The sequence below is a fragment of the Cornus florida genome, unplaced genomic scaffold, assembly GCF_030987335.1.
Source record: "Cornus florida cultivar Cherokee Brave unplaced genomic scaffold, ASM3098733v1 CherokeeBrave_3.0.0_Hap2_Chr01, whole genome shotgun sequence".
In the NCBI taxonomy this organism is placed as follows: Eukaryota; Viridiplantae; Streptophyta; class Magnoliopsida; order Cornales; family Cornaceae; genus Cornus; species Cornus florida.
In genome coordinates this window covers 100129039-100143422 of record NW_026775571.1, presented here as the reverse complement: position 1 = coordinate 100143422, position 14384 = coordinate 100129039, and the positions used below count along the sequence as shown (strand labels likewise).

The window sequence follows — 14384 nt, the reverse complement described above, 5'->3', positions numbered from 1 at the left end:
TGAGGGATGACATTTGTAGCAGAGAGCACGATATATATATATATATAATGAACTGTTTTTAGAATAGTGAACGAAATAAAACCATAATTTGGCACTTGCAAACCAGGTAGTACAAACTTTTATAACCATGTTGCAATACATATGGTATTGGACATACAAAAGATCCCCCCTCTCACACATGCACACAAAATAGAAGTTTAGAGTTTATACATAAAGCCACATATTAGTTAAACAATAGTACCAAATGAGCAGTCATTTATCCAGAACAGCTGCACTTGCACTTTGCCATACATTTCCTGCAATCAGAGAGCGTTGGGTATCCACCATTGCAGTCACACTTCTTGATGCACTTGGACCTAGATTTGCCTCCCCACAAGCACCGTGCCATGCAGCGCAGTATCGGTGCGCATGGAGGGCAACTGTTCTTGAACTTATCAAGAACGCAGTTCCTACATTGGCTGCCGTCCGATGGGCAGCCGAAAACCGGTGTGGTCATAACCCACATCAGCAGCAGCACATAAGCAGCAGCTACGGTTGACACTCTCTTTTTCTCATCCATTTCTTCACTTCAAATGAGGCTCTGGTATTGCTCTCTCAGCCTCTTAGCTCGCCGACTTATAGTATGTGTGTGTGTCTCTATATATATAGATGCATTTGTGCTATCTCTTCTCACTACCATCTGATGAAAATCGGATGGTCAAGATACAGAAGTGCGAACTTCTGCACACTTGGGTTGCGTGTAGGGTTCATGATTTCATCAGCATATAAATGCTTCATTTACTGTGCTTTAATGCATGCTTCATTTTCGTAGTTGGCTATGTCTTGGGCCGCTCAATTATTTATCTTTTCGTTTCGGAAAATGATTTTTATATTAAATGGTTAAATTTATTGTTTGTAATCAGTTATTTATTCTATAAATAAGGAAGTGAGCCTTCCACCTACTTGTATTTTGTATAATCAATAAAAAATATGCAATTAACTGCAACTCTGTGGCGTGACTATCACTACTTTTTCAATTCTGCGTCTACCCAATTAAGTTTTTAGCCTTCTAATGAAAAGGAGTCATGGCAATTTCTTATGTGTAATTTGTATAAGTCGGCGGAATCAATAATGTTGCATTTTTATTAGGCGGGCTTTACTAGTGACATGATATGTCTGACTCAACTAATATCAACTCGTAAAATGGCTAGCGTAAAAGTATTTTTCAAAATGACTTTTTCTAAAATTCGAACTTGATAACGTGTATGGCACCTATGCATGATCCAAAATATTTAACATATGGTTGATTCGTTAATGGAATAAGAAAGATGAATGAGAGAGAAAATATGATGATGTTGTCGTGTAAAAGGGTTGTGCAAAATACACAACAATTTTACACATCGGTGATGTAACAATGTATCTTAACATACTGCTGGAGATAAAAAATAAAAAATAAAAAAGTAAAAAAAATTACACATTGTGTATATTTACACAAAATAATCTTTTAAAACAGTGCTAGAGATGCTCTAAGCCTCGTTTTGATTATAAGGAAATTGGAGAAGAGGAGAAGAGAAGAGAAGAAGGAAAAAAAAAAAAAAAATGAAGGATAGCTTATTTTGTGATTGTTTTAAAAATAAAGAGGGAAATGAAATGATTCGGAAGGATTAGAAGGGAGGGATAGCTTAACTTTGAATAATGGTTTTGCAATCCTTCCTAAAGACTCCTTCCTAAAAAATTGATTTGTACAATTCAATGTTTGTTAGAAAATTGAGTATGATAATAAGATAATAAAAAAGTATGCCAAGGATAGTATTTTTTTTTATTTTTTTAATTTTGAAAAATAAATTAATGAATTTTATATAACGGGCAAACTAAAACTGCTATAACGCATTAATTTACTTGCAAGCTATTATTATACAACCTTTATTTCTTTTCATATTTTCGATAACATTTATCATACCTTCTATTTGACGTTTTTTTCTCTACATTTTCGCTATGTTCATTTTTACACTCAAAAGATTTTATTTCATTTTTCATATAATTATTTAACCATATATCTTTCAATAATTTTTGCAAGAAATAGACTCAATAGTCTCTAATTCCAGATTGAGTAATAAACTAATAAAGCATGGTAAACTATGCACCTCGACAAGCCCATTAATTGATCTTTTATCTTATACGCTAAATCTCTTAATTGGGCTTATTGGACACTTGACCAACCATTGGGCCATACCAGTTCATTTCACAAGTTGTTCTTATTAGTATTACAGAAGACCAGACCAGTAAAAAACTTGTGTGAATTAAGTTTTTAACTCTTCTGAAATTTGAAGGCTATTGTAGACCAAACCCAAACTTGGACCCAAGCAATTGGACCTAAATCCGAGCACGATTCAAGGATGGGTTAAGTGCAAAAAACCCCCCTCTACTATCGAAATAGTGCATATCAATCCCTGTGGTAAAAAATCCCCTTATACTATCAATTTGGTGCGATTGGGTCCCTGGTGGTGTAAAATGACGATAATACCCTCACTTTAGTTGAATAAATTAATGATTATAAATACAAGCATGTAAAATGACCCTTTTGTCCAAATTTGTATAAAATGAGATTTGTTTAGAAGAAGGATAATATAAACCTCAAATTGTATAAAATTGGAATAACCTAAACCTAAATATAATTAAATTTAAAACCAGACATGCCCTTTCATATTTTAAAATTTAAATAAACGTGCACACACCATATATCATTAGGGCAAATCATTTCAGCCTCCGCCTCCATGGCTATTCTCGTTCTCAACTCTGAACTTGCACGCCCCCCCCCCCCCCCCCCCCCCCCCCCCCCCCCCCCCGGGCGTCTCTCTCTCTCTGCAGAATCAGAAGTTCAAAACCCATATATTTTAGTTTATCTATCTGCTGCAAGAATCAAAAGTTCAAAACCCATATCGGCATATCATTTCAGATTGTTGAAAAAATCAAAACCCATTGCCCGCTGTTCCAGTTCGGGTTCGCCGTCGCAAGCTTCAGCCGTTGTTCCAGTTCGGATTCGCCGTTGTTTTTTTTTTTTTTTTTTTTTTTTTTTTTTTTTGTCTAAATCAATGATTAATGGCCATTGTAACTTGGGGATGGGTTGGAATATTAACATATAATCATCATATATCATATGAGAAAGAGATAGATGGGATTCAACCAAAAAAGAAAAAAAAGGCAGATGGGTGGTGTCACGGTTAGGCATAGATGAGTAGAGAGATAATTGTTTTTGGATCCATAACTGACCTCTTCTTCTCTCTCACTTTCTCTCTCTAGACGACTGCACAACAGAGACTCCATAGTAAAGATCCACGGGTGTTGCTATTTGACTCGGATCCTTGCCGCTTATATGCGTGAGGTGAGGCAAAAGAGGCTGAAGGCGACGTGTCAGTTTGGTGCGGCGGAGGCAGTTTGGTGGAGGGCGCTGTTTCTCTCTCTAGTTGTTGGGTGGTTCTTTAGGGTTGTATGTATATATGCGTGTATGTACATTCTGTATACACACGTTTGCCTTTTTAATCAAAATTGGTGCTAATATTGTTTTGCTTATATAATAATTTAATAAATACATATAAGATAAATATTATATTTCTGTTACAAAATAAATAAATATTACATCTCTCTAGTTGTTGGGTTCTTTGGGTTTGTATATATATATATATATATATTCTATATTTGCATGTTTGCCATTTTTAATCAAAATTGGTGCTAATATTGTTTTGCTATAATATATAATAATTTAATAAGTATAATATAAATATTATATTTTTGTTAAAAAATAAATAAATATTACTCCATACATCCATACAAATTCTAAAGGTGAATCAAATAGAATTAGAATTCTAATATAATTAAAAAATAATAAATTGAACTAGAATTGTAATTTAATTCTATAACCAAACGTACCCACTGTCTTTTTTCTTTTCTTCTTTTTTTTTTTTTTTTTCCCTTTTTTTCATTAATAGATAAAAGTTGCTTATTAATGAAAAAAAGGGGAAAAAAAAAAAAACAAGAAAAGGGTATATTTTACTAGTGATGATAACGTGAAATTTAATTTATTTATTTTTGTTAATGTTCTTTTTTTTTTTTTTGTTAATATTTTTTCTATATCTATATCAAAATATTGGCTGCTGAACACAGTATGGGGGGCCTTTTATGCATAACGCTGAGGGACTTTTATGCACAAATGGTGAGGGGTAAAATGGGAAACAAAAGGGTAAAATGGGGTTTTAAGTTTTACTTTTTGTAAAAAGTTGTCAGAGGGACCGGTTATGCACCTTTTTTGAATTTTGAGGACTTGTATGCACTTTTTCAAAAAGTAGGGACTTATTCTGCACAAAGTCTATATATCAAGGGGGTTTTTTGCACTTAACCCTTCAAGGATACATAATTTCAAAATATCGAGTGCAAATATAATCAAAGTCACTGGGAGCTTACTCCCTCTTTCTTTCTTTTTTTTTTTTTTTTTTTTTTTTTTTTTTTTTTTTCATGCTTTTCATGGCTTGGGATCGAATGCCTTGTACCAAAAATGTGATCCAGAGAGAAGGAATGGAATAACACCCGTTTAAAAGAATTGTAAAATTAAAATATAATTAGTGAAAGCTGCATTTAAAAAAGTAAGCCACATAAGACCTTCACTAAATATGACCAATTTCCATTCATTTTGTTAACAAATGACATCAGACCATGTTTATCGGGAAAAAATAAAAATAAAAAATGACATCAGACCATAGAAGATCTTAGCTTACTTGACTTGCTTTTCTTATGTCTACATTCTATTCAATATTTTTATTTATTTTTGGGGGAAGTAATTAACATTGTATTCATTGGATAGAATATCCAAATGATTTTGTATTGCTCCCGACATCAAGTTATTATACATGTCCAAATTGACACTTATTTAGTGGGGATGAAAAACAAAATAAATATGTGCCGTCATTATAATCTAAAATTGATATATCAAAGATACACACCTATCTATCTGCTTACAGCATTAAATGATGTAAAATTGACAGATTTGGCAACATTCTTCACAAACCCTACAAAAGCAACCGTCTCTCTCCGTGCTCTTGTGTCGGCGTCACATCGCAGAATTGGTGGAATGAACAACCAGATGCCAGTAACCAATACGAACACAAGCACCAGCGGCCCTGACACGGTCGGCGGCAATCGAAATTTGCCATTAACCGCCTTCTTCATCACAATTTCCAAGATCAAACACACCCCATGAATGAGAAAGAAGCACGTGACCTCCCCTGTGGGCTTCACTCTTGCAACGTTATAGAAAATCAGTTCATGCATCATGGCAGACACAAAAAATGTCGCGAATATTGCCGGAAGTGGCCCCAGCTGCCTCCCCATCAGACGGGTAGAAGTAGATCGGACGGGATCGTATACGGTAGGGCGTAGGATACCATTAACCATGAGGTTCCACCTCTTGCCCCAGAAGTCCTGCAACGAGCTAGATAGGTAAGGCTCATCAAATTGTGGCTCGAGCTCTAACCGGCCTAGGGCTCGAACCAGGGCACCAAACATGGCTAACAGCAGCTCGAGACATAAGTAAATGTGAAAGCAATATAGCAACATTATAAATTTGGGATGTAGATATTGTCTATAGCTATAAACACGCACAAGCGCAGACAAGAGCATAACCTTTATGGCATAATTTAGAGGTGATTTGTGGCCTTTTTGGGTGGTTTGGTGAGACGGGTATGGTTTGGTTTCAGTATGGTTTTGAATCTTGATGGGTAGACAAGCTATGGTGATGAAACGTGACAAAGGTATTGGTGGGTTAGAGGACAAAGGACCCTTGCCAAAGGCAAAGAGGAGGAGCTTGAAGTTGGCGAGCCATGAAATGAAGAAAGAGGTGGTGCTTCCAAAATGGATTGAATGGAGATTGAGTGGAAGATAGAGAAAGAGACATACAACCGGGAGGATGACAAGAAGTCTAGGAGGACCTTTGGGGATAAACTTACCTACGCCATGACAGTAGCAAATAGATGCCAAGACACTGATCCATACCACTATGAAATTGTTGATTTCACCTTCCATTCTGCCTCTCTTGAGATTGCACAACACTGAAGAACTAGAGATATATATAAAGATGTGGTATGCGAATTAATAATACTTGTCCAAAAGTGGGTTACTACTTTAGAAAGGTTACTACTTTAGAAAGCAGTTTACATTGTTTCATGCAATGTGCAGCAGATAAGGAGATGAATGGAAGGGGTACCTAGCTATAGCTAACTTGGAGACTGGTGCTATCTCCCAATAAAAAGTGGTTGGCGGTCCGTAGCTCAATTGGGGAATTATTTAGAAAAATAGTGAGAGGGAGCATTAGGATTTTGATTTTGAGGCGGGTAAGAAATTTGGGTCCGCCATTGACGTGACATCTAGAAACCTTTGAATATTCTACATCCATTTTTACCAAAAAATAAAAGTAAAAAAAAAAAAATAAAAAAAAATATTGAAACCTAACTACCTTTTTGGATGTAAATATTTGCGATAATTGAACTAACAAGACTAGAAGGAATAGATTCAAAGCCACTTTTGGGGGAGGTTGTGATGATCGACGGACAAGAATGTGCCACAAAATTGACCCAAGGAGAGTTATGGGTCTGCTAGTGAGCCCATATTGAAGAAAGATGTTCCACCCCCAACAATTATGGAATGCATATAGTCAAGAGGGAGGACTTGACTTTGTTTTCCCTTTCTTTGTTTTAAAAGGTTAGACTTTCCTTTGTTTTCCTCTCTCCCAACTGGATGTACTCTCCTTTCCTCCCAAATATTTTCACTTTAAGAATTCTAAGTCAAAACACCATTCAATAGATTAGACTTTTTCCTCCCAATGCCAAGTGTAGTACATCCCTTTCGTATTTTGAAAAATAAATGAATAAATATATGAGATTTATTTCATAATCTATAAAAGTCTTATAAAATTACTTTGACGCATCTAGAAGACTAGAACAAGTAGGTTCTTTTCCTTCTTTCTAACTAAAGGTTGAGGCAAATTGTGGATGTGTGTAGGGGTGGTAAACAGTCGAGTCGGGTCGGGTTTGAGCAATGTTATATCGGTCAGGTCGAATATGGGTTGTGATACATATTCTGTAACAGGTTAAATAAGGATTTGGTGAAAATGGACCGAATCAACCCTTCATCCCGTTTTAAGAAGAAAAAAAAAGTTATTATTTTGAATAATCTCATTATAGTTATATAAATATTAATTAATATAAACAGAAATATCAAAACAAAGAACTTTGAGAGAGAGGACAGAATGTAAAGAGAGAAAGTTTTCTTTATTTCTTTTTATTTTTTCTATACATCTCGGATACAGACCAATACCTATATATATATATATATATATATATATACTAGGAAAAGGCGCGTGATGAATGTTTTGTAACTTATAGAAATTTTCTTTTCATATATATTTCTTTTATTAAAACACTCATAATTAATAGATAATACAGAGGTTATATCTGATAGAATTCTCTTTTTATATTAACTAATAAATATTTTTTTATATTAAAAAATAAATACTAAAACTAAAACTCTTTACACTTTAATATTTTATTTATATGTATTATTATATATTTTCTTTAAATATATCCTTATCTAATGTGATAGAGTTTTAAAGAAAATAAAATAGGTAATTTGTGATAGAGTTTTAAAGAAAATAAAATAGGTAATTTGTGATAGAGTTTTATAGAATAATTTGTAAAATAGGTAATTTGTGGTGGAGTTTTATAGAAATTATTTTATTTTTTTTAAATATATCCTTGTCTAATTTGATTTCTTTTTATTAAAAAATTCATAATAAATAGATAAATACAGATTATATGTGATAGAGTTTTAAATAAAATAAAATAGTTAATTTGTGATAGAGTTTCGGTAATTTGTGTTAGTGTTTTATAGAAACTCTTATAATATATCCTTATCTAATGTGATAGAGTTTTATCAAAAATAAAATAACTAATTTGTGTTATAATTTTATAGAAATTATTTATTTTCTTTAAATATATATATCCTTGTCTAATTACATTTTCTTTTATTAAAAAACTCATAATAAAAGGTAATTTGTGGTAGAGTTTTAAAAAAATTATTTTATTTTTTATATCAATTAATAAATATTTTTTATATTAATAATTCTTGTCTAATTAGATTTTCTTTAATTAAAATACTCATAATAAATAGATAAATCGAATATGGGTTGTGATACATATTCAAACCGCTTGTAATAGGTTAAATATGGGTTTGGGTAAAATGGGCTGGGTCAACCCGTTATCCCGTTTTAGGAAGAAAAAAAAAGTTATTATTTTGGATAATCTCATTGTTGTTATATAAATATTAATTAATATAAACAAAAATATCAAAACAAAGAACTTTGAGAGAGAGGACAGAATGTAAAGAGAGAAAGTTTTCTTTATTTCTTTTTACTTTTTCTATACATCTCGGATACACACCAATACCCATATATATATATGTATAGCCATAAGCTAAGCTTACAAAGCAAGTTAAGGAAACAACTTGCTTATATATATTTAATGTGTTCACAACTACAACATTATATATACAATAAACCTATACACATAATTCTAACCAGCGTACCAAACTCTCTCAATAGTGGGCCATGCTACTAATTCCATTTTTTTCCAAATTTTCATAAATAATGGACCCCACACCATATATATATAAATATAATAATTATTATAGTTTTTTATTTTAAATGGATAAAAGCTCATAAAAATATGTATGGATAATTGTAAATCCTTTAAGTTATTTTGGAAATTCTTTAAATTTATATTATTTTATTTTGTGACTAGACATGCATGAAGGTAAGATATATATATATGAAAGAACAATACTTATGTCATCTACACCATACTCACTTGATATGGACTAATAATAAATTAATATGTGATCTTTAATTATCAAATCAAATATAGTAGGTAAATACCACCTACCAAATCAGAGATCGTGATTTGATTACTATCTATGATTTGGTAATTAAAATAGAATGTGTGCATTTATTATTGATCCACATCAACGGTAAGAATGGTGTAAATAATTAAATGAATAAATTAGGTCGTCTTACTTTGAAATACAGATCTAAACATAGGTTTCTTTCAAAATGTAGTATTACATACGTGAGGAATCCATGATGCAGAGAGACTTTTAGAGAGAGATAGTAGGAGAATTTTAGAAAGGAAGAGGTGAATTTGAGTCAAATAGAGGTTGCAAAACTGGATCTCTTATATAATAAGTAAAATATGAGTCAAAATGGGTGACTCATATTCAACCCATTTAACCCTCTATAAAAATGAATTAAATATAAGTTATCCATTTTGACCCATATTTTAGAATGGTTCACCTATATTCATTTTAAAGAGGGCAGATATGAGTCGATTGGTGGGACATGACCCATTTTGCCACCCCTATGTGTGAGTAACTTACCTACCAACAAAAGGAACAACTCTCTTTGTCGAAAAAAAAAAAAAAAAAAAGAAGAAACAACTATCTCATATAACAAAAAAATGATTGTTGTGAAATACAATTGTGATTTAGAATTAGAATAAAATGGTTAATTAAACAACTCTTATTCATTCAATTTTAGAATTTTCTTATATTTTAATATGACCAGACTTGTATAACAGAGATAACTTGTCCCACATTGGATCCGTATAGGAGAGTGATTGGCTACATATGGATTGGGTGTTAGTCTCACCTAATCGCTTAGCTTTTGGGTCGGATCGCGAAACACCTACTCGTTATAATTGGTATTAAAGTTAGACCAAATTCTTGATCCGGTGTCATGCCAAGCCCTCAACTCAGAGGGAGTCTGGGTCTACAGCCCGGGATAGACAAAGTGGCTCGAGCCTTAACGAGGGCATTGCGAGTTTGAGTGGGGGAAAATGTACTAGTGGAGAATTTGTCTCACATTGAATCTGGATGGGAGAGTGATTAGGTATATATGGGCTGGGTGTTACGCCAAGCGTCCAGTCCGGAGGGCATCCGGGTCTGCAACACGGATAGGCAGGGTGGTCCGAGCCGCAACAAGGGATTTGCGGGTTTGGGTGGGGAGAATGTAACAAGGGAGAACTTGTCGTACATCAGATCCGAATGAGAGAGTGATTGAGTGTTAACCTTTTATCATTTTTAAGCAAGGTAATATCAAATTATTTTAATCAAACTGCTCATAACGCATTAACGTATTTACAAACTATTATGCAACCTTTATTCCTGTTCATATTTTCGAATGCATTTATCATACCTTCAATTTGACAAAAGATTTTATTTCATCTTCCGTATAATTATCTAACCATATATCTTTCAATAATAAATTAATAAATTAATAGAGTATGGTCAACTAATCAAATCTTGCTGGAGATAAATGATGCACCTCGACAAGCCCATTAATTTGATAGACCTGTTATCGTATGTGCTGAATGTCTTGATTGGGCATATTGGATACTTGACCAATAATTGTGCCATACCATTCATTTCACGAGTTATTCGTATTATTAGTGAAGATAAGACCAGTTAAAAAGCTTGTGTGAATATAATATTGTATTTTAACTCGTATGAAATTAGAAGGCACTGAATTAGACCTCCGATATAAACAAAGCACAGTTCAAGAATAGAATATAAAATATTGAGTCCAAATATAATTACAGTGAAATGGGCTTTAGCCAAAACTGCATTTAGCATAGGTAGGTCACATAAGCCAGTCACTATATATATTGAGTGGACTACTTCCCACTCATTTCGTTTGTAAATGACAAACCGACCTAGAAAATTATGTGACGGAACTAACTAATAAGATATAAAATATTGCGAGTACAATAGTGAAGTATTTTTGTAATTTCAGGTAGTTTTAAAATTTTATAATTACATAAGAACATCTCTAACCGTTGTGTATATTATTTTGTGTAAATTTGATTTGTCATGATGGATTTATACGAAAATTTTGAATTATTTAATTTTATCTCCAACGGTTATTTTATACATTTTGTGTAAAAATATGTTTCTCAATAATAATCAACCATGTATCATGTCAGGACCTACATAATTTTTACAGACTTATTTAATATATGGTTGATTCTTTAATGGAATGAGAAAGAAGGATGAAAAAGGAAATATGTTAATTTGGCCGTGTAAAAACCTTTTACATTTTACACAACCCTTTTACACATTGGTGATCTGGCAATGTAGGTAACAGACGGCTGGAAATGGAAAAATTTTACACATAATAGGTGGCAATGTATATTTTACACAAAAGGATATTTTAACATACCGCTGGAGATGCTCTAACAAAAAAGAAGAAGGAATTAGTCAAAAACAATAAAAATTGGAGGTGGAGCGCATGCAGAGCGTGAGAATGTCACCCGTTAAGAAGGATTGTGTGACTTAGTTCCCACAATTCAATTTATTAGTAGGGTCAAAAACAAAACAAATATAGGCCCTTCATTATAAGCTAAAATTGATATATCAAAATATGGGTTAAGTATATAAAACACTGCTAATGTATATTTACAGTGTATATCACACTCTTCACGTGCAAAAAATACCTCTAAAGTTTTAATTTGGTGCAAATAGGCCCTTCTGACAAATTTAAACCTTAAGTTGACTAAATTACCCTTACTGAACCATTTTATAAAATATATAAAAATAAATAATTTTATAAAATGATTGAAAATAACACAATTGGAGGATGCTGGCAATGGACAAGTAAAGATAAAAATATAAAATAAAATAGAAGTTCAAAAGAAAATTAAAGATAAAAAATATAAAATATAAAACAAAAAGAAAGTGTAAACTAAAGAAAACAAATATACTACAAACTCTGAAAACTTACCTACGGCATGACAATAGCAAATAGAAGCCAAGGCTGTGATCCATACCATTATGAAATTGTTGATTTCACCTTCCATTTTGTCTCTCTTGAGATTTTGAACTCAATAACTAGAGATATAAAGATGTTCTATATATATAATAGCATCATAAGTAATATTGGAAGACAACATAGAGTTACATGGTGACGTAGATATGCTTAGTGAAACTTGTGTAATAACAGAGTCATTTAATTATTAGGGATATTTTTATGTAATGTTTGCCAATAATTGGGATCCTGATTGTTCCTAAGAGTGCAACCTAAAAGAGATATTTAAACTTAATAATATGTCTACTTTATAAAACACTGTACATTTTTTTTTATGTGATGGGCATAGAAGGAGATGATTGGAGGGGGTATCTGGCTGTCTAACTTGGAGGCTGCTGATTTAAGATCTAATTATGCAAAAGTTGGGTCCCAAACAAAGTCGTTGGCAGCTCCAGTTTGCGCATTATTTAGAACATGTGGAATTGAATACAAACATTAAATTTTTGTTTTAAAAAAATAATTGAATGAGGGACCATTAGGAATTGAATACTACTAGTAACATTTTTCTAGAAAAAAAATAATAGACTGAGTGATCATTAGGATTTGATGTTAGGGGTGCACACGGTTCCGGTTCTCATGGTTCCGATCGGAACCAGAACCGAAACAGTTCATGACGGTTTCTTGAAAACGGAACTAGAAGCGGAACCGAAACCGTATAGTATGAAATTGAATCGGAATCGTAAAAACGGTTCAGTTCCGGTTCGGTTCCATGTGAACCATTAGCTGTTTGGTTTTTTTCCTTTAAGGATTAGGTATAAAGGTTTTAGAATTATGTTCATCCATGGTAGAAGCAAAAGAAAATGACTTCTCTGCAATTACACTACCATAGTTAGCCATCTCCAGAATTCAAAACTAAATCAATGTGATTTAGGCTACCTTTGATGAGAAAAATTTAAAACAGACTCCAACACAGTCCAATACTAGTAATCATTTTTGAATTTAATACCCCTTATTTCTATAAATCATATTTCTTAGGCCAAAAAAAAAAAAAAAACAAGTGATAGAATTAAAAAAGAATACTAAACTTCAAGATACACCAAAGTAATATTTTACCAAAAAAGTATTTCATCATCAATATATTCATACCTGTATATCATATGATTCATATATATATACATATACATAAATAAAATAAAATAAATAAAAAAAAAACGAGCAAACAAACCAAACAAATTAAAGTAGTAGTCATTAATCATCAAGCTAACCCATCTGAGATCGGTCTCCAATTGTTCCGATGAGGAGAGAAGCAGTGTCTTCGTCGCTTCGATCTACAAATAGTCTTAGTATTTGACGACCAAACGCCTAGCACACATACTGCAATAGTACTTTTTCTTGGTCCTGAGGCAGGAAACAGAACCTCATTGACTCTCAACGTCCATGGCAATATGGCATGTATCATCCCTCCACAATACGGACACGACCCTGGTGCCAGTTGCCTAGATATCACCCTTTCGTCCTCATCGCACATGAACACCAAACACATCTTTCACTTTCTCTGTCTAAGTTGTTTTTCTTTGAAATACAAACAAATCTTTCACTCAGGCGAGGACGATGAGAGGTCAGACTTCAGAGGAGGCGAGGGTTAGCTTAGGGTTCGTCACTTCGTTTGTTTAGATGAGAGATTGAGAGGAGGCGATGACTGAGAGAGTGAGAGATTTAGGGCAAAAAAACTAAAAAGTAGGTTTTTTATACTTTTTTTTTAGTATAAAATTATATATATATATATACGGTTCCGATTCTTATCGGTTCCCACGGGCTGGAACCGGAACCGGAACCGTATGTCAACGGTTCCTAAATTCAGAATCGGGACCGGAACTGGAATCGTGAGAACTGAAAAAAACAATTCCGATTCTCACTGTTCTAATTCCGATTCCACCGTTCCGGTTCTTTTGTGCACTCCTATTTGATGTTGAGACGTGCCTACATGTTTAACTCGACTGTGGTCTCGGGAGCTTTGACTATTCTAGATTGATCTTTCCACAACCCCCCCCTCTTCGGGGCGGCGCAGGCAAATCTATTTATTTATTTAATCTAACTATTTAATCACCGCCATCTAACAGTCAATGTACGTTGTAAATAAATAAATCTATTTATTTAACTATTCAATCATCGCCATCCATAAGTCAACGCCGCCATCCAAAAGTCTCTGTTCAAGATACAATGTACATTGTGTCGTCTGTTCAATCTATTATAATTACATCACTACTATTATGTCATACAAAAGAAAATGTCTGTGGTTTGTACATTTACCTTCTTTTATCCTCCTAAAACTACATTAAAAGGGACGAAAAGTAAGTGAATTTGATTTAAATCCACTTGAAATAATCGGTATAATATTTTTACACTATAAAATTGTGTTTTATAGATTAATCATATGATAATGACAAGACTACTGATTAAATTAGGGGTGCGCAAAAATTCGATAAAATTGAATATTCAAATAGGA

The 14384-nt window shown here is 33.0% G+C and overlaps 3 protein-coding genes across 3 annotated transcripts; all 3 read right to left on the bottom strand.

The window, feature by feature from the left end:
* Positions 1 to 58: 58 nt before the first annotated feature.
* On the bottom strand, positions 59 to 596 carry LOC132309002 (uncharacterized). Its single transcript, XM_059807349.1, has one exon. It carries the CDS (start codon positions 557 to 559, stop codon positions 257 to 259), a length of 303 nt encoding a protein of 100 aa, XP_059663332.1. The 5' UTR covers positions 560 to 596; the 3' UTR covers positions 59 to 256.
* A 3396-nt stretch (positions 597 to 3992) lies between these two features.
* LOC132308990 (acyl-CoA--sterol O-acyltransferase 1-like) lies at positions 3993 to 6579 on the bottom strand. The gene has a single exon (XM_059807328.1). The coding sequence runs from the start codon at positions 6049 to 6051 to the stop codon at positions 4978 to 4980; it is 1074 nt and encodes a 357-aa protein (XP_059663311.1). The 5' UTR covers positions 6052 to 6579; the 3' UTR covers positions 3993 to 4977.
* Positions 6580 to 13103: 6524 nt separating this feature from the next.
* Positions 13104 to 13603, bottom strand: LOC132310293 (uncharacterized). The gene is given in 3 exon segments (XM_059808514.1): positions 13104 to 13279; positions 13281 to 13298; positions 13300 to 13603. Coding segments are annotated over 3 exon segments (201 nt in total). The 5' UTR covers positions 13422 to 13603; the 3' UTR covers positions 13104 to 13218.
* Positions 13604 to 14384: the final 781 nt, after the last annotated feature.

Excerpts from the sequence above, each read along its gene's own strand:
- LOC132309002 (XM_059807349.1), bottom strand. The coding sequence starts at position 559 with ATGGATGAGAAAAAGAGAGTGTCAACCGTAGCTGCTGCTTATGTGCTG.
- LOC132308990 (XM_059807328.1), bottom strand. The coding sequence starts at position 6,051 with ATGGAAGGTGAAATCAACAATTTCATAGTGGTATGGATCAGTGTCTTG.